This window comes from Bidens hawaiensis, unplaced genomic scaffold, assembly GCF_021521415.1.
Source record: "Bidens hawaiensis isolate Kalapana, Puna unplaced genomic scaffold, B.hawaiensis_p1.1 tig00035325_1, whole genome shotgun sequence".
NCBI lineage: Eukaryota > Viridiplantae > Streptophyta > Magnoliopsida > Asterales > Asteraceae > Bidens > Bidens hawaiensis.
In genome coordinates this window covers 68,990-89,735 of record NW_027496143.1, presented here as the reverse complement: position 1 = coordinate 89,735, position 20,746 = coordinate 68,990, and the positions used below count along the sequence as shown (strand labels likewise).

The following is a 20,746-nucleotide window of genomic DNA, read 5'->3' as shown; positions in this document are numbered from 1 at the left end:
CGATCGACAACGCCAACTCATGGAAGATTCCGTCATACGTCATGAACAACATCGTTCAAACTAATCAGTTTCATGGGAACGATGAAGAGGATGCACCGGCTCATATTAACCGACTTTACCGCGTTCTTAAAACTTTTAAAATGCAAGGTGCTACTGAAGATGCAATTTTCTTACATCTTTTTCCTTTTTCACTTACAGGTAAAGCAACTACTTGGCTTGACACGCAGCCACCTGGCACATTCACCACTTGGGAAGCACTACGTTCTGCATTTATCAATAGATACTTCCCACCGGCGAAAGCGGCTGTTCTTCGCAATCAGATTCACTCATTTCACATGGGGCCGGATGAGCGATATTGTCATGCTTGGGAGAGCTTTCAGAGCTTGTTGTCTCGATGCTCACAGAATGGTCTCACACCATGGGTTCTCGTGGAGAAATTGTACAATGGGTTGAATTACGAAACCCAAGTTCGTTCGACACGACTTCGGGAGGAAGTCTACTGGCTAGGAAGAATGTCGTCGAATGTAACGAGATGTTTGAGAGCTTCGCTCAATCGGACCTCGCCAAAGGGCCACGACGCGGGAATTCCACTCCCGTCAACAGTACATCCTCATCCGCTCGAGGTGTACACCAGGTTAATCTGGATACTAGTGTGGCTGCTGCTTTGGAATCACTAACTCGAGAGGTTAAGGAGCTGAGGCGAAGGTAGACAAGTGTAAGTTTTGTAGGGGTGGACATGGTACTTTGGAGTGCCCGGTGATGAATCAACAGGTTGACTTTGTTGCTGGTCAGAATAGGTTTCCCAACAATTACAACAACAACAGTCAGAATTGGAACACTTACAAGAACTTGAATCAGAATAATGCTAACTAGCGTCCGTCGGGTGCACCACCCGGATTTCAAAACTCTTATAATCAAGGACAAGGTCAGTATTTTAATAATAATAACACCGATGGTACTAATATTCAAAATAATGTGCAGGATTCGAATGGTGGACTTGGGCGTTTGGAAGAGATGATGAAGCTAATCTTAGATAGAGATCAAGTTACACAGAAAAAGTTAGCCGACCACGATTTGCTAATCAAGAATCAACAATCTTCTATTCTCGATATTCAAAGGACGATTGGTGATATTGCTCATCGTTTAGAAGAAAGGCCCCCAGGTAAGTTTTCAGGTATCCCCCAAACTAATCCAGCTGCTCAATTGAATGCCATCTTCACTCGTAGTGGTAGGGTTTTTGGTCCGGAGGTAGTTAGTAGAGAAATTAGGGAAAATCAGGACGATGAGTTGATAGATGAAGAGATAGAGTTAGAGGCTCCAGGTAAGTCACAAAATAGTACAACACCAATCGTAGAGCCGCAAGTTAAGAAAAACACCGATAAGAAGCCGGTTGGAGCCCGGCCACCACCACACACCATTGACCTAGCCCATGTCCCATATCCCACTCGTCTAAAGAATCAACAATATACGAAAGATTACGGGCATTTTCTTAATATATTTAGCCAATCGAATGTCAACCTCCCGTTCATCGAAGTCCTCCAGCATATGCCTAAGTACGCCAAATTGTTGAAAGATCTTCTCAAAAGAAAGGATAAGTTGGAGGAGTTGTCGACTGTACCGCTTAATGGAGAGTGTTCAGCGGTGCTTTTTAATAAAGTACCAGAGAATTTACCCGACCCCGGTGTTTTTACCATTCCATGTCTTTTCGGAAGTGATACGACATGTCAAGCATTGGCCGATCTTGGAGCTAGCATAAACCTCATGCCATATTATTTGTATGAAATGTTAGACCTAGGAGAGCTCACCCCTACTCGTATGACGTTGTCTTTAGCCGATCGTTCTGTTAAGTATCCGAGGGGTGTCGTGGAGAATTTGCTCGTTAAGGTAGATAATTTGGTTTTTTCCGCAGATTTTGTTGTTTTAGATATGGAGGCCGACGAGAGAGTTCCTATCATTTTGGGTCGTCCATTCTTACGTACCTCTAGGGCAATCATCGATGTGTTTGAAGGCAAGATAACTCTTAGAGCCGGTGATGATAGTGCCACTTATTTGGCGAAGTCCATGAGACATCCGAGTGGTCAAGACGGTCTCATTGATCCATGTCACCTAGTTTACTCGATAGAATCATTTATCTCGGGCATGGATCCTAGTCTTGATCGTTCCCGTTCTGAAAGTTTAAGTGTGGGGAAGAAGCGAGCGGTTTCTAGCTCTCGGGAAATTGTGAAGCATGTTGGAGAAAAAGGTGGTGATATGCGAAAGATTGAGAAGGTTCGTGGAGTTAGAAAGAAAAAGATCAAAGTTGATGAAGGGTCGGATCGTGATTCGGTATCTTTGAGGTCATTGGAGTTTTACTGAGGTGGAGGAAGCTCCACTCGGTCCTCCACGTGATTCGCATAGTATGAGTTCTTGAGTGAAAACTCAAGTGTAGATTTTGTAGATTTTTCCTTTACTTTAATTTATATTTTTCTTTGTTTCGTTGCATCGTCGAGTCGTTCCAAGGAATCATCACCATCATGGAGAGAGGAATTTATGAGAATTCAAAAGATTCCAGGTAAGTTTTACACGTTGAAATAACATAAAATGAGCATAGGAAAGAGTTGGTAATTTTCTAAAATATTTCTAAGGCAAAAAGAGGCATCCAACACTCAAAACTTTCTGTTAAAACACCCCGTCGCGCGCGCGACGGAGATAACTTTTAACCTTGGCGGACGCGAAGGAAGACAAAAAAATAAATAATAAATTTGCCCAGCTCGCCCTAGGCGGCCCGCGAAGGGGTCTAGGTGCGGCCCGGCGGCCGCCCTGCACCAATATTCCGAATTTTTTTTTATTTTTCAATTATTTCACAATTTTTCACCAATTCCTTGTTTTATCATTCGGGTGTGATTCCTTGTGTTTAGTTTGGTTTTTCAAGTCAGGTTTTTAAGTCTAGTAGTTCGAGTCTTGTACGAGTCATCGAGTCGCTAACATAGTTTTTGTAGTTCGACTTTTTTTGTGGTTTTGAGTTTTGCTAGTTTGAAGATATTTTGAGCTAGAAAGGCGATCCCCAAGAAAGAATTTGATGAAAAAGACAAGTGTGGGGATGGAGCAGCCGAGCAGTATACTTTATGTTTTATTATTATTTGCTGCTAATTATTCATGTTTTATTTGTTGGGTTGGTAAAATACTTTGATTGCTTAATATCTATCATTCTGATAAGATACATTTTTAGATATGTTTGTTTTGTTTTGCCGCTTACGTTCGTGAAAGAAGGAGTTACTATTTGCTGAGCACGTTCGTAGTTGGAGGACATTCATGGAAGAAGACTTTGGCATCATATTTCATGCGCATATTACCAGCTAAGTCTTTTCCTTTATCTAGCTTGTTAATTTTTTTTATTTTGTTTTCTGTTTTTAATTTTTAGTTTTTTGTAGTCCGACTTTATTTTAGTTTTATTTTTATTTTAAATCGTCCTTATCCTTGCATTGAGGACAATGCAAAATTTAAGTGTGGGGATAGGTTATTTGAGTCGTAGTTTAAATTTAAAAAGAAAAATTAAAAATTAAAAAAAAAATTAAAAATTTGAAAAAAAAAATGAAAAATGTTTTAAAAATGTCCCTTAAATCTAGTTTTTGTTGCGTGAAAGTGGGAGATGATGATGTTTATCAGAAATTGGTTTTTCTAACTACTAATAATATGAGATAAATAAAAAAAATCGCACTTAACTTGGGATGTGTCGGTAGGCTCAGCCTTGAAAATGAAAGGGCAAATTTGATAAAATGGGTCGGAAATCTCTTGTGGGTAAAGCGTTTTGTCCGTGGAAAATAAGTAATGAAAGGTCGGGCCATACTCAAGCCTCAAATTTTGGTATGAAAAAGTGGAATTATGAGTTTTAAAATCTGAATACATTATCATATGATGCTTGGGTAGGTTTAACGTTAGAGTATGCCGTGTAGCCTGTGATATAAACTTAAAACTGCTAGTTTAGTGTTTTACACCTCATTGGCGTATGGTTTTATAACCTCAAATCCTGTATTGATGGGATGCTTCGGGTCCGGAGACCATGGGTCTGTATGCCGACTATTCATATGGGTATTCACAATTCCAAATGGGGTTGTGAATATTTAAAATTAAGCCAAAAAGAGCAAACCCTTATAAGTCTATAAACATGATCACAAGAGTACAAAAGTACAAAATTCACTACAGACTTGATCATCCACGTTGTTAGCCATGTGGGGTCCCCTTGCTCGCGTCTCATTACCATTAAGAAACGGACCACAAGGGACACGCTACATGTAAGCCCTACAGATGAAATTTTGCATACTCACCTATGGTGAAGGGTTCGGGGTGTTTCTTGATAACGGGGGTATGTCATGTTGTGGGGAACACTAGCTATAAAATAATTGAACCTTAATCGTATCTAATGGCTGCTTGGTAGACTTTGATGCTTAAGCTTAGGTGGATAAACAATACCCTTGATCGTCTTAACTATTCATGAAAAAAATAGAGCAACAAAAGTTTTAATTCTGCTAATTTTGAGGTTTAAGTCAAGTTGGGGTGGTCTGGTCCGGTAAAATCTGAAAATAGGCGGGTCTTAATTGTGTAAACCACTGAGTAAAAAATTGTCGGATCATATTTGTCCCGGTAAAGATTAAGGCATGGGTTTAAGTGGACAACAATATCGGTGATCGCGGTTTTTGCGTTTTTCTGAGCTTTAAAAATTAACCTATATGTTTGTTAGACTTTAATTTTCCGATTCTGATCCAACTCCATAAGACTTTTTCAGGGACGAAAAAAGAGTAAGTGTGGGGATATTTGATATACATGTATTTATACATCTCGAATCCCTTGTAAAGTTGTGTTTCTTTAATGTTTTGAGTTCGTTTTAGTTCGAGTTTTGTTTATCTTTTATTAATTTAAGTTTTTGAGTCAAGTTTATTATATGTTTACATGTTTTTAATCATTTGGTGTCTTGTATGTTAAACTTAATTCTTTCTATCCTTTCATGCAAAGTATAAGTTCGTTTTGTTTACTTGGTTTTAGTTATTTGCCTTTGATTATAACTATGCTAGGCTAGCCTTCATATCTACCTAGGTTTGATGAACATGTTTGAGACTTGATTTTTTCTTTGGACTATTGTTTGATTATGGTTTGTTGATTTAATAGTAAAAGACTTGGTTTTGCTTTCATGATGCATATGAATGTTTATTATCTTGATTGATTGTTAATTATAGCTTCACATGGATCTTGTTTTCTATTGATTGTGTTCTTTAGATCTTAGGGTTCGTGTTTAATCTTTACTTGGTGTTTTAATTATTATGGTTGAATAGGCCTATTAGATCATAGAAACTTGTTGATAGTTGGTTAGGGTTTTAAATGTTTTGCTAAATTCCAATAGCTATGAGGTGAGGAGTTGTTCGTGTGTCTTGGTCAATTGCATGCTAGGATAGATTGTGACAATATTCTTGCTTAGTACGTTGATCCTTGTTCATGATGTCATGTTAGTTTATCAAGTTATCTAGAGTTTTGTGTTTCGTAAGATTGCTTGCTTTAGATACTATTAATTAACCCTATTTAATAACTTTGCGGAAATCAATTCAACTGATTGCTTAATAATCTAATAATTGTTCGTCAGGATTTCATTTGATTCAGTCAAAGGTCCTTAGGGTTTTGTTAGATGAATATTTTTAGAAATCAGTTTCCATAATCACGTTATTTGTCCATTGCTTGATGATTGTTGATACATGGGATTCTTACCTAGGTAGATTCCTTCTCTGATTGGCTTCGATCTCGTGATTAATTGCTTGTTTCTCGTTTACTTGTTTATTTGCTTTCTTAGTTTAATCTTAGTTTATTATTAGTTTAAAAATCCCCCTTAAAACATTAATAATAAATAGTCGTGTCGTAAGTCGAGTCTAATTAGTTAATTAACGTAATTTACAGAGTCATGTGGGTTCGATATTCCGGACTTACTTAGCTTAGTACAATTGACCGGTTCACTTGCTGGTGTTTTGTTTAGTTGAGTCTTAGGTCTTGTTTTTATTACTTGTTTAATTTAGTTAATATTTATTGACTGTTTTTAGCACATCAATAATCACAAACACACAAGTATCCAAATAACACCTTTGTATTACACATAACTATTACTATACATATACATTGAAAATCAACTCATATGCTTAACCTGGTATAGGCCAGCACTTGAATATGCGTACCAAAAATTTTCACTGAGTGACAAGTAGACTTACTTAACCCGGTAAGGGCCAGTGCTTGTAATAATAGTTGATCAAAACCATCCTCCATGTCAGCGTAACATGCTACTACAAAGTGCTGCATGAAGTATCAAAATACAATGTACAACGGAACCATACTACTCGTGTTTCTATCTATCCATATGTATATAATACAACAACCCCATAACTAGGTAGTCACCTTGTCTAAACACCACCGACAGTATCCATCGGATCACTGTAAGTTCATCACTCTGATGTATATCCAGTATACAATCATATATCTCATGCCTTCTCCGAATGTTGTGGCTATAGCTACTGGGTGCTCTACTACCTGATAAGTTAATACTCCTAACCAAGCTGGGTCAGCTAAACGGGGAAGTTCCTGGCCAGGTGCAATTATACCCCATGTAGGATAAGGTATCTAGGTAATCTAGATGCGTAAGGTTCCTCCCCTATGATAGGTCAATCTGGGGTGGGGAAATGGCACGATCAGGCAAACTATTAACATATTTCTAAGTGTCAAGTTCTTTTCTTTATTACCCAACAATCCTAAAATACTCTATTGTCTAGGTTTGAAATAATAATAAAAAAACATACATTTAACTTACGGACTTAGAATACTTAATATAATGGAAATTTAAAGTATTGATAGTAGAAATTTAAATGAATATTAAAACAGTCCAATTGTAATCAATGAAAATATAGAAGGAATCACACCCATGAGTGAAGAGAAGACTTAGAGACTCTACATTAGGAAAAGGCCTGGTAACTATACTTGTACTTTGGAGGAGCCTGATATGTCTGATATGGAAGCCGGCCCATCAGAAGCTCCAAACCAAGTGGCGCATGCTCAAGAAAAAGATCCAAACCAAGAAGTGCAAGCCCAAATTCGAAGATCCAAATGTAGCATTCGTATACCAATGAAACTTCAACAATAAGTCAACTAAATATGGGAAGATTGCAGAAGATCATGACAAATTAATAATTTTCTCATTTTTTGTCTTTTGAATTTAGTATTTGTTTTAAAAGATACGTTCCTTGTTCGATAAGTTTCTTTTCCTTTAAATACTTTGTTTTATTATTGAAATAGACAGCAGAAAATTTATCCCACTTTCTTGTTCTCCTCTCTATTGTTCTTGGGAGATTGACCATCTCGAATACGGTCTTATCAATTGGTGCTTTCATCAACTTGCTTGATGCCTCCTCGTCGTGAACCAACCATCGAAGAGACTGTCGCCGCCCTCGGCGAGGCTCTCTCCGTCGCCACCCAAGAAAACAAAAACCGTTTTGAAACCCTCACCGCCCAACTCCAGGCTCAAACTGAGCAAACCAACCTTATCCTCGCCGCCATTACCAAAACCGACTCCAAATCACCACTACAAACCACCGACTTTCAGCCCCGAACACCCAAGCTTTTCCTTCCAACCTTTGATGGCACAAACCCCTTGGATTGGCTCTTTCAAGCCGACCAATACTTCACGTTTTACAATATTCCACCGGCTAATCGCCTCGCCATGGTTGCGTTTAGTGTCTCGGGCGACGCCCTTAGTTGGTACAAGTACCTTTCAAACAATCATCTACTCACACCCGCCAACTTGAACTACGTTTCGGACCCTCCTCCTACGAAAATCACCGGGCATCCTTGTTTAAACTTTGCCAGACTACCACGGTCATCGCATATATCACCGAGTTCGAACGACTAAGCAATTGCATAGTTGGTTTATCGGCGGACGTCCTCCTTGATTGTTTCCTCTCTTGTCTTCGGAAAGATATCCAACAAGAAATTACTATACTTCATCCCCAAACCCTCCACCAAGCCATCGGATTGGCCCGTTGGCTCGAGGATAAACTCAATGATCAACGTTATCACCCGAAACCCATCCCACCGTACCGCCCTACCGCTGCCATTACACAATCATCAACCACAACAACCGCCTCCAAACCAACAAATGCACCAATCCTTCCGACACACACCACCACCACCCTAACGGTAAACCGTCTCACCCCGGAGGCCATTCAAGAACGTCGGGCAGCCGGTTTATGTTTCCGATGTCCCGAAAAATATCACCCTGGTCACAAGTGCAACCCACCATAATTCCATCTTCTAGTCGACTATGACCCATCACCCAGCGAACCACCCTTAATTGATCTTTCCGATGATCTGCCCGGTACAACAACCACTACCGAACCATCTTCTAATATGCTGACACCAAGCCATTTTTTCTCTCTCTTTCTTCTGCTGCACTACATGGAGTCTCATCACCTAAAACCCTTCGACTCACGAGATATATTTCCGGTCATCCGGTGACCGTCCCGGTCGACTCAGGCAGCACCCACAACATCATCCAACCACGGATCACATCCTTTTTACAACTTTCCATTCACCCGATTACCCCATTCCCCGCATGGCTCAGCTCCGTGGCCCGCATTACAGCCGATTTTTCAAATCCCATAGATTTCATTCCAACTCCATGGTCACCATGTTACTTTAACAGGGGAACCCATTGCCGTGTCAGCTACACCACCAACTATTCATTTCATGATAGCAAAGGGTGCTATTTCATCCATGCACACGTTGATTTTTCAACATGAAATACCAAAGGACACACCAATCACACTGGCCCATGTCGACTCCGACATTCAGAACCTATTGCAAGAGTTCAAGAGCATCTTCCAAAAGCCTACTACCCTTCCCCCACCTCGCCCTCAAGATCATCATATTCATCTTATTCCTAATAGCAAACCCGTCAATGTTCGACCGTATCATTATCCGCACTATCAAAAAGATATCATGACCAACCTAATCAATGTGATGCTAGCCGAAGGTGTCATTAAACCAAGTACAAGCCCATACTCATCCCCGGTCCTACTCGTCCATAAAAAGGACGGCACATGGCGATTCTGTGTCGACTACCGGGCTCTTAACGCTATCAGTGTTCGAGATCGTTTTCCTATCCCGACTGTAGACGTCTTACTCGAAGAACTTCATGGTGCCACCATTTTTTCAAAGCTGGACTTACGGGCCGGGTACCATCAGATCCGTGTTACGCCTGCTGACACGCATGAAACGACTTTCTGAACAATTGACGATCATTATGAATTTTTGGTCATGCCTTTTGGCTTATCGAATGCACCGTCTACATTTCAAGCTGCCATGAATGATCTCTTTCGTGACCATTTGAGACGCTTCGTCCTCGTATTTTTTGACGATATCCTAATTTATAGCAAAACACGAGCCGAACACTTACAACACCTTTCTCAGGTTTTTACACTTTTAGCAGCTAATCAGTATTTTGTCAAGCTTTCTAAATGTGTGTTTGGCATGCCGGAGGTGCACTATTTAGGGCACGTTATATCAGCTGACGGGGTGGCCACTGATAGTGCCAAGATCTCGGCAATCCAATCTTGGCCAACCCCCACGTCTCAAACGGCGCTTTGAGGTTTTCTCGGCCTCACCGGTTATTGCCATCGGTTCGTGCAACGGTATTCTCATATCGCAAGCCCGTTAACTGATTTATTGTTAAGTAGTCGCAAATTTGTTTGGTCTGATGCTGCCCAGAAAGCATTTGAACAACTTAAAAGTGCCATGATCAATTTGCCAACTCTCACTTTACCAGATTTCTCGCAAATCTTTGACGTCACCACGGATGCCTCCGATTATGGCATTGGTGTCGTCTTATCCCAAAAAGACAGGCCTATTGCTTTCTTTAGCAAGAAACTAAATAAAAAGATGTTAGCGGCTTCGGCGTACATTCGAGAGCTCTTTGTTATTACCGAGTCGATAAAAAAATGGCGTTATTATTTGCTTGGTCGCCGTTTTCGCGTTTTTACCAACCAACGAAGCCTTTGACACCTTTTGACACAAGTTATTCAGTCCCCGAACAACATAAATAGGCAAGCAAATTACTCGGGTACGACTTCGAAATACACTATAAACTGGGAAAGGAAAATAAAGTTGCTGATGCTTTGAGTCGTATCGACGCATTTCACATGCTTACAGTCTCCACACCCGTTATTCCTTGGTTACACGAGTTGCGGGAATATTACTCTACTTCCCGGTTGGGCATGCATTCTTCACCAATCTGCTTGACTCAGCCAAACCCTTCTATGCTATTCACGATGGTTTGATTTATCATAACCAACGTTTATTTACTCCGTAGTTACCATCGCTCCGTCTCAAGTTTCTTCACGAGTTCCACTCGAGTACAGTAGGGGGTCACTCGGGAATCACTGCTACGGTGAAACGCCTCAAATCTATTTTTTCTTGGTCCAACTTACGCTCGGAAATTACTCATTTCGTTTCCGAGTGCCATGTCTGTCAAATGACTAAATACTCTACTCAGAAACCGTTTGGACTCCTACAACCGTTGCCTATCCTGACTCACATTTGGGAGGATCTCTCCATGGATTTTATCACAAGTCTGCCACCATCGAATGGTAAGACCACAATTTGGGTTATTGTAGATCGGTTATCTAAATTTGCTCATTTTTATGCACTACCATCGAACTATACGGCTCAATCATTGGCTGCCATCTTTCTAGAAAATGTGTTCAAACTACATGAGTTACCAAAGAGTATAATATCCGATCGGGATCCCATTTTTCTTAGTCGGTTTTGGACAGAACTTTTCAACACCATTGGTACACGTTTGCTACATTCCACAGCTTACCACCCGCAAACTGATGGTCAGACTGAAGTTGTTAATAGGACACTGGAATCTTATCTTCGTTGTTACTCGTGTGATGAACCCATGCGATGGACTAAGTTTCTTTACTTAGCCTAATTTTGTTACAATTCCTCCTATCATAGTGCTATCGAGATGTCCCCGTTTCAAGCTCTTTACGGTCACCCACCACCCTCTATTCCCCACTATACTAGGTCTGATTCTAAACCCAAAGTTCTTGATGATATCTTGTTGGAACATCAGAACATTCTGACCACACTCAAAGCCACACTCCAAAAGACTCGACAACGTATGGCTGACCAAGCTAATAAACATCGCCAAGACATGCGCTTTAATGTAGGCGACCGGGTTTTGTTGAAACTTCGCTTGTACCGCTAAAAGACGGTAGCTAATCGGGCCGTCGAGAAGTTAAGTCGCCGGTATTATGGTTCGTTTACTGTTTAGGAGCGTATTGGTAAGGTTGCATATCGTCTTGCTTTGCCAATTGGTGCCCGAATTCACCCGGTTTTTCATGTTTCTTTGCTTCGTCCTTTCAAAGGTGATTGGTCGTTTGAAGGTGTTCCGCTCCTGAACGATTTAATGGATCTTACTGCCGGCCTTGCGGACAAGGCCGTTTTCCAGGGGGGATATTGATATGTCTGATATGGAAGTCGGCCCATCAGAAGCTCCAAACCAAGTGGCGCATGCTCAAGAAAAAGATCCAAACCAAGAAGTGCAAGCCCAAATTCGAAGATCCAAACGTAGCATTCATATACCAATGAAACTTCAATAATAAGTCAACTAAATATGGGAAGATTGCAGAAGATCATGACAAATTAATACTTTTCTCATTTATTGTCTTTTGAATTTAGTATTTGTTTAAAAGATACGTTCCTTGTTCGATAAGTTTCTTTTCCTTTAAATACTTTGTTTTGTTATTGAAATAAACAGCAGAAAATTTATCCCACTTTCTTGTTCTCCTCTCTATTGTTCTTGGGAGATTGACCATCTCGAATACGGTCTTATCAGAGCCCCCAACCAGTTTGTGTTATATTTGATATTTACTATTTCTTATTTTTGGATTTTTGGGGTGATGTTATCATCCAATTTGAAAAGTATGCACACTATTAAGACCACAAACAAAGTTAATCAACATTAACAAAAGACTTTATAATTCATATAACGTTCGGTATTTATTCTTTTGGAGTGAAGGTTTACTTGAGGGCTAGAATTAAACAAATTAATTTCTCATATGCTAGAGAAGGTTTACAGATATTGCATGTTTGCTTCTTAATTTTCTAGAAAACACGTGTAATCCAAATAGTTTATTGCGGGTAGCATTGGTGCTTCCTAGTGTGATTGATTAAGTGGATGGTGAGCACAACACTAAATAAAACAATTACCACCCCCACCCTCAGATTGTCTTCCCCGACTACCCTTCCAGGAAACTAACTACAGTCACCTTGTTTTTGTCGACGAGACGACCGCAGTACTAGCCCCATGCCCCCATTAGATGCCTATCATGAGTGATTACAAGCTATAAAAGGAGACATTCAATTTTAATTAGCAATCAAACATTTAAGTTTAAAAATGATGAACCAGATTCAAACATTAAGTTGAAGTGAACCAAGCTACGAAGTTCTTGCGGCACAAAAAAAGAAATTAAAAAAATAAACCCAAGCACACATTTAAAATTGTGATTTACTAGGGCAAATGCAAACCACTATTAAGACGTCACATCACCTATCATACCACAGTAATCTACTTAAGATTTTTAAAACTAAGTTCAATTACCAGTTATACGAACGGAATCAGTAACCGATGACATGTCAGGCACCACTAAAACATTTGACATTGGTAAGGCGTGATCACCGTGCCTATAGCGAGTGTGATGTCGATTAGGCTTTCTATGGTTTACAAACGTAAATGTCTAGAATGAGAAAATGGTATTGTCAAAATTAAAGTAAACAGTCTTTTTTTCATTGAAAAAACAAGATCTAAACATGAGGCTTGAGGAGTGGCGAACAACCTTAGAGACAAAAGGTTTAAAGATTAGCCGATCTAAGACGGAGTACCTACACTGTGATTTTGGTGAGATAAACGACAGTGAAGACGCACACATCACAATTGAAGGGCAGGTGGTCCCGCAGGTAACGAAGTTCAAGTATTTAGGATCATTTGTACAGAGCGATGGGGAATTAGACAGTGATGTGACCCACCGAGTTCAGGTAGGATGGTGTAGATGGAAAGCAGCCACAGGTATATTATGCGACAAGAGTTTCCCGACTAATCTGAAGGGAAAATTCTATAGGGTGGCAGTTAGACCTGCAATGCTATATGGAACAGATTGTTGGGCCATCAAGAAGGCACAAGTGCGGAAGATGGAGGTAGCAGAAATGAGAATGCTACGTTGGATGTGTGGGCACACAAGGCTAGACAGAATAAGAAACGTTGTGCTTCGCGAGAGATTAGGGGTGGCGAACATAGCAGACAAGATAAGAGAGTGGAGATTGAGATGGTTTGGACATGTAAAGAGAAGACAGACGACGAATCCTGTTAGATCCGTAGAAAACATTACTATAGAGGGGAGGAGGGGTAGAGGACGACCGAAATTGACTTGGGATGAGAGGATTAGGCATGATTTGATAGACCTAAACCTCTCCGAGGACATGGTTGAGGATAGGAATTCGTGGAGAAGTAGAATTAAAGTTAAGGATTTTTAGAGAGAATTGAATACCTTAGGGCTTAGACTTAACTTATTTAGGTCACATACCATAATGGTATTTCCCTTAAATATTTTATTATTATTATTATTAGCTTTTATATTGCGGTTAAACTGTGACCTTTTTATTAATATTATTATAATTAGTAGTAGTTTTTTATATAACTGTTAAACTTTGATTTCCTTTTTTGCTTCATACACATGTTCTTAGAGCCGAGGGTCTCTCTGGAAGCCACCTCTTTATTCCTTTGGATAGAGGTACGGTGTGCCTACATCCCACCCTCCCCAGACCCTACCTATAGCTCTGCTTTCGGTGGGATTTTACTGGGTATGATTGATTGATTGATTGATAGTCTTTTTTTCATTGAAGTTTCTTATTGCATATTTAAGAGCCATCTTGACTTTTACCACATTATTTTTCTATATCTCAATCTCCTCAAGAAGAAGTAAAGACAAGACAAGTACACCACCCACCCCTACCTAAGTGAGTCCTCTTCCATTCAGCAATCCGTCAAACCCCAATTCTCCAATTCCCCAATTCCATTCAAGTAAGTAAGTGACTTTCTTTCTTTTTCATTCCGATCGATCTCAATTATTCAATCAATATTTATATTAAGGGTGGGTGGTTTACTCCCAACAAGGGTTTTGATCTAATCTTAATATCCAAGAATCAATTAGGCTTTTCTTTTGACTCTTTACGTTTAAAGATCTAATCATTCTTTAACCTTTTTTTTTTGCAATGCCCGTGTTTCTTTTATTATCTCTATTTACCTAATTTATTATTATTATTATTATTATTATTATTATTATTATTATACATGCAGGCAGGCAGGTCTTCAACAATCTTGATTTCACATATGAACTGTTGAAATGGCTGACCAAAACCCTAATTTCCCACCTGGCTTTTCCGTCGGAATCACCCCCTCCACTCCTGAGCCCACCGACGCCCGTAGGCCCAATCCCAAGTTTAGCCCCCCTACTGCCCCGAGATTCCCACCCCCCACCCTACAACCCAATCAGATACTTTCGCCGCCTGTTAAGCCTTTGCAGTCGCCCGTATCTTCAAACGGCCTTAGAACTGTGGGCCCGGCTTCTCATTTGAGCACGCCGCCAGGGCCGCCTGTGTTTTCGTCACCCGTGCAGCCGGCTGCCGGGCCCTTCAGAACGTCTCCCGTGACGCCTCAGCCGGTGGCGTTTGCTGCTGCCCCCGCTACACCGCCTTCGGGATTTTCAGATGGTGCAAATGAGTTTCAACACCCGGTGCGGAGTAATGCGGAGGACATGGTGGCTCTTTCTGATGCACCGAATGTTTTGCTCTCTGCACGTAAGGTATCTTATGATCACGTTTCTTTCTTTTATTAATCAAGCACCAACATTTAATTTTTATTATGTCATTATATGTAGTTAGGGGTGTAAGCTAGCCGATCCTGGGCCTGTGTAAGCTTGAGCTTGGCTCGTTTAACTTAAGAGAGCTTGAACTCAGGCTTGCTTTGCTATTTATCACAGTTTTATATATAGCTTTGTAGTTGTTTTTTTATCACAATTTTGTATGCGATAATAAACTGATAATAGTTATCTACCTAAATGTTTATAATTAGTTATATTAATATTATTAGTTATTCAATTATTTTATTTACATATATAATAATTATTTAGTTAATACATTTATAATAATATTTTTTGTACATAGCATATATATGAACTTTAGCTGTTATTATCATAATTTTTTATATAGTAATAATTAGGCATATATATATTTAATAAAATTTGTATAATTAATAGGCTCGTTCAGGCTCGCGTAAGTGAAGCTTGGGCTCTAGCTTGTTTCTTAAATGAGCTCCTATAGAGGCTCGAGCTCATTTAAGCTCAGTTTTATTTAAGCTTTTAGCGAGCAGATCTTGAGTAGTTTACGAGCGGCCCAACTCAGCTCGTTTACACTTCTAACTTTAATAACTAAAGCTAGTTCCGTGCATCATATTTAACTCATAAGCTATTATCTTAAAAAACGTAAGAAACTAAAAAGATTTTGACCCAACTAGTTTTGACTTGTACAAATATGACGTGTTCTAACCTGTTACTTGACCCCTGCGCATATTGCTTAAAGATTATACACATGAACCATTTTTGTTTTCCTTTGTAGGTACTGAAACAAAAGAAACTAATGAATGTACCCAGTTTGGGTTTCGGGGCATTGGTTTCTCCTGGACGGGAAGTCCTGCAGGGCCCACAAATAATCCAACGGGACCCACAACGTTGCCAAAACTGTGGAGCTTATGCAAATCTCTATTGCAACATCTTACTTGGATCAGGCCAGTGGCAATGTGTAATTTGCGGGAACTTAAACAGTAGTGAAGGCCGATACATAGCCTCCACCAAAGAAGAGCTTCTTAATCTACCTGAGTTAGCATTCCCGATGGTTGACTTTGTTCAAACTGGGAACCGAAGACCCGGTTACATTCCAGTCTCTGATTCCCGCATGTCGGCCCCTATTGTTCTTGTCATTGATGACTGTCTAGACGAACCGCATCTGCAACATTTGCAGAGTTCTTTACATGCATTTGTGGACTCACTTCCACCCACAACACGAATCGGTGTGGTTACATACGGGAAAACGGTCTCGGTTTATGATATTTCTGAAGGGTCAGTTGCATCAGCTGATTTGTTACCGGGTCGTGTTTCCCCAAATCAAGAATCGTTAAAGCAACTAGTTTACGGAACCGGGATTTACTTGTCTCCGATTCACGCGTCTTTACCGGTCGTACACTCGATATTTTCCTCTTTAAGGCCATACAACTTGAATGTTCCGGAAGCCTCTAGAAACCGTTGCATGGGGGCGGCAATTGAAGTGGCATTAGCGATTATTCAAGGCCCGTCAGCCGAAATGTCACAAGGGGTGGTGAAAAAGCCGGGAGGTAGTAGTAGAATAATTGTGTGTGCGGGTGGACCGAACACGTACGGGCCTGGGTCGGTCCCACACTCGTTTAGTCATCCAAACTATGCCCACATGGAGAAAACTGCTTTAAAATGGATGGAAAATTTGGGCCGTGAAGCTCATAAACGGAATACTTTAATTGACATTTTATGCGCTGGAACGTGTCCTGTTCGGGTCCCGGTTCTGCAACCGCTAGTGAAAGCTTCAGGTGGGATTTTGATTCTGCATGATGATTTTGGTGAGGCGTTTGGTGTGAATTTACAACGGGCCTCAACTAGGGCCGCAGGTTCACACGGGCTGATGGAAATTCGGTGCTCTGATGATGTCACGGTTTCTCAAGTTATAGGCCCGGGTGAAGAGGCTCGTACGGATAACAGTGAAGCATTTAAGAACGATAATTCGGTTTCGATACAAATGTTGAGTGTGGAAGAAACACAAAGTTTTGCAGTGTCGTTGGAGACACATGGAAATATTAAAACCGATTTCGTGTATTTGCAATTTGGAATTTTGTTTTTGAATTTGTATCAAGCGGATATCACGAGGGTGATTACGGTTCGGTTGCCGACAGTTGATAGTGTGTCGTCGTATCTGGAAAGTGTTCAAGATGAGGTGGCGGCGGTTCTTATTGCTAAAAGGAGTTTGTTACGGGCCAAAACAGGCCAGGATGCAATTGATGTGCGGGCAACAATTGATGAAAGGATTAAAGATATTACTAATAAATTCGGGTCACAGATGCCAAAATCAAAGCTTTATCAGTTTCCAAAAGAGCTGGCTAATATGCCTGAGATATTATTTCATCTTAGGCGGGGCCCACTTTTGGGTAGTATTGTTGGCCATGAGGACGAGAGGTCGGTCTTGAGGGATATTTTCTTGAATGCGTCTTTTGATTTGTCGCTTCGGATGGTGGCTCCTCGGTGTCTTATGCACCGTGAAGGTGGGACTTTTGAGGAATTACCGGCTCATGATCTTGCAATGCAATCTGATGCGGCTGTTGTTCTTGATCACGGGACAGATGTCTTCATTTGGTTGGTTAGTTACTTTCTCATTACTCTCTCTCTAGCTTACATGCTTTTGTCTTCAACCCGTATTGACCATTATTTTAACAACTGACATGCTCGTTGACCATTGAAGTACCTATATTTCGATTAGAGAAGTAATAAAACATGCCAATGTTTGAAAAAAGTTAGCTAAAAAGGTGAAATGACCATAAGATGGTGATGTTTTATCGTCATTTTGACATTTTTAGTTGATTTATCTCTACATTTACATGTTTTTATTACTTGTGATTAAGTGCAACGCAACTGCAAGTCTTTGTAAGGCAAGGAGTACTATATAGAAAACTAGTTCCAAACGCCTCGTTTTATTACAGTTGATTACGATTATTGAGTGTTGCATAATCATGTCCAAAAACACATATCCAAGCACCCTCTAAATATTTCGTTGTTGATGAGTTGGATTCAGGGTGCTGAGCTGGCAGCCCAAGAAGGAAGAAGTGCAGCAGCATTAGCAGCCTGCAGAACATTGGCTGAAGAACTCACAGACACGCGATTCCCCGCTCCTAGAATTCTTGCATTCAAAGTATTATATTGATCTCATTTTCTCTTTTAATCTACAAAAATATTATTTCATAAAAACATTAATGGCTTATTGGTACTTGTTTGTAACAGGAGGGAAGTTCTCAGGCAAGGTATTTTGTGTCTCGGCTAATTCCTGCACACAAGGACCCTCCCTATGAGCAAGTGAGTTCACTAAGTACTCTTGTCTAGATTCTTCATGCAAATAAAGTAGCCCGTGAACTTGGACCGGCTTATTTGAAAATCGGTCAAACTCAGTTATGCAAAATTGCTAACGGGTTAAAAGAGTAAACCAAAAAGCTTAGCTAGCAAAAAAACGGGTCAAAAGGCTTTGTGACAGTAGGGGGTGTCAATCATGTCAGGTTCAATCATTGAACCCGAACATGAGAGACATATATATTCGTGCCAATGACATGTTTCATTTAATCCGTTAATCTGAGGGAGTCAAACAGGCTGGCAGGCTCTGTTTGATTAAGCGGGTTAAACATGCCAACCCGAACACGGCTCGTATATTACACTGGTTAGAAATAACAACCCAAAACCTCATTACTTTTTGTGTTTTGTTCGTGCCGTGTCTCACCCCTAATCAAAGTACACAATAAGGCGAGCGGGTCAAAGGAGCTTGTTGCGTTCTTTAAAAATAATTTGGGTTGAATATGATAATACAAAAGTATACCTTAGAACCCATAACCAACCTACCTGTTTTGCCACAAGTGAAATAAAGTAACCTGAAAATGTAACATTTGTTGACAGGAAGCAAGATTTCCTCAGCTTAGAAGTTTGAGTGCAGAACAACGGACGAAGTTGAAAAGCAGTTTTATTCACTTTGATGAACCGAGTTTTTGTGAATGGATGCGTGGTCTCAAAGTATTGGCACCCGAACCGACCTAAGTGTTTTAGTAAACAGTTACAGCCACATACAAACATTAAACTTTTCATCTTTCTTTGTTTTTGTTTCTGCTTTGAATAGGATTTTGTTTTTCTTACATTTGATTTGGAATGCTGAATTGTAGTGAGGGAGGGAAGAAGTAATAACATAAGGCAAAGGAAATAACGAGTTGCCTTTGATGGTTCTTAATTCCCTTTTGTGTTTTTTTTTAATTATCAGATGTTTGTCAAATTCTAATTATTATTATTATTATTATGATATTTATGAAGAGGACATAAAAGTCTCTAAACTTAAATTATTATTAGGGTTCGGGTAGTTAAAAGTGTCATGTCATCGTCATGCAGGCAATGAGCTTTAACCAGTTAACTCATGATCATGTGTAATGGAGGGTAGACGTGCACAAAAAAACCGGTTCCGGAACCTAACTGGTGGAACCGAACCGGAACCGGTTCCAGTTCCAACCCGGTTGGTACAATACCCGGTTTGGGTATTTTTGTACCCGAAAATCGTACCCGGTTCTCCTATTTGTATGTCAGTATCAGTTCCAACCCGGTTCCTACCCGGTTCTTAATTGGAACCGGTTCGGTTCGTACCTGGAAAAACCGGTTCCTACGGGTTTTTTTTGAAGGGTCAAACAAAAGTCAAACTAGCCGTTGGAACCGGTTCCAACGGAAACTAGCCGTTGGAACCGGTTCCAACGGTAATATAGCCGTTGGAACCGGTTTTTTAGACACCAATTAGCCGTTGGAACCGGTTCCAACGGTAATATAGCCGTTGGAACCGGTTTTTGAGACAATAGATCCGTTGGAACCGGTTCTAACGGTAATATTCATGATGAGGAGGCAGAGGACGGGGTTTCTTCCGATAACGAAGACGAGGGTGAAGACGAGAATGAAGACGAAGAAGAGTTGTAATTATTTGTTTTGGTAAAATTATTTGTAACTTGTTCAACTAATATTTAGTTTTGATTTGTTTTATTATAATTACTTTTGTTACTCATGATTAATTTTTGTTACTTTTTTAATGACGAACATTTTATTTATTTAAAAAATAACTGTTACAAACATTATTAAAACCTAAACGATACTAAACATAACAACTAAAACATAAAAAACAAAGTCCGTCGTTTTAATCCGGGAATACTTATTTTTGGGATATAGAGCCGGACGACTCTCCCACTTCCGTTTTTTTAGCTTCCAAACTTTTTTTCTCTCGACAATACTTATTCGTATGTTTTCGTAATGTCGAGTTGGACTCTGCTTTAAGAAACTTCGAGCAATATTTGCAACGTGCCAACTCATGTGAGTCGGTCATGAGACACAAATCGTAATGAACCCAAACATCGGGGCATCTTGTTGTTTCGATCACCATAACAACGTCATCATTAGTTGCCATTTGTTGTCGGTTTAAGGTTAATTGTGGTTTAGAGTGTGTTTTATAGTTTTGAAAGTGGTTTAACAAGTACACAAACAAACCTTGCTATTTATAGTAAGAAAATAACCTATTTGTAGTTAAAAAACCGGTTCCAACGGTCAAAAACGGTTATATAGCCGTTGGAACCGGTTCCTAACGGATATAATATTTAAATTTCAAAAAAAAACCGGTGGAACCGGTTTTTACGTAAAAACCGGTTCCGGTTCCAACCCTACCCGGTTCCTAAAAGTTTGCATTTCTGGGCATCGGTTCGGGTCGGGAACCGAACCGGTTCCTGACTGGAACCGGTGTCATTTTCTACTCGGTTTGAAAAAAACCGGTT

At 40.0% G+C, this 20,746-nt stretch overlaps 1 protein-coding gene across 2 annotated transcripts; it reads left to right on the top strand.

The window, feature by feature from the left end:
- The first annotated feature begins 14,465 nt into the window (after positions 1–14,465).
- Positions 14,466–19,229, top strand: LOC143587232 (protein transport protein SEC23 A-like). 2 transcript variants are annotated; one of them, XM_077068577.1, is made up of 6 exons: positions 14,466–14,924; positions 15,736–17,556; positions 17,989–18,105; positions 18,195–18,266; positions 18,855–19,000; positions 19,115–19,229. In XM_077068577.1, exons 1-5 carry the CDS (start codon positions 14,466–14,468, stop codon positions 18,990–18,992), a joined length of 2,607 nt encoding a protein of 868 aa, XP_076924692.1. In that variant the 3' UTR covers positions 18,993–19,000; positions 19,115–19,229. The 2 variants fall into 2 exon arrangements, with proteins under 2 accessions (XP_076924692.1, XP_076924693.1); XM_077068578.1 differs by having other exon boundaries at positions 14,842–14,919; positions 19,115–19,228.
- Positions 19,230–20,746: the final 1,517 nt, after the last annotated feature.

Bases quoted from the DNA above. Each gene is read 5' to 3' on its own strand.
- LOC143587232 (XM_077068577.1), top strand. From the start codon at position 14,466: ATGGCTGACCAAAACCCTAATTTCCCACCTGGCTTTTCCGTCGGAATC. The intron at 17,557-17,988 runs GTTAGTTACTTT...AGTTGGATTCAG, and splicing joins CAGATGTCTTCATTTGGTTG to GGTGCTGAGCTGGCAGCCCA. The intron at 18,267-18,854 runs GTGAGTTCACTA...ATTTGTTGACAG, and splicing joins AGGACCCTCCCTATGAGCAA to GAAGCAAGATTTCCTCAGCT.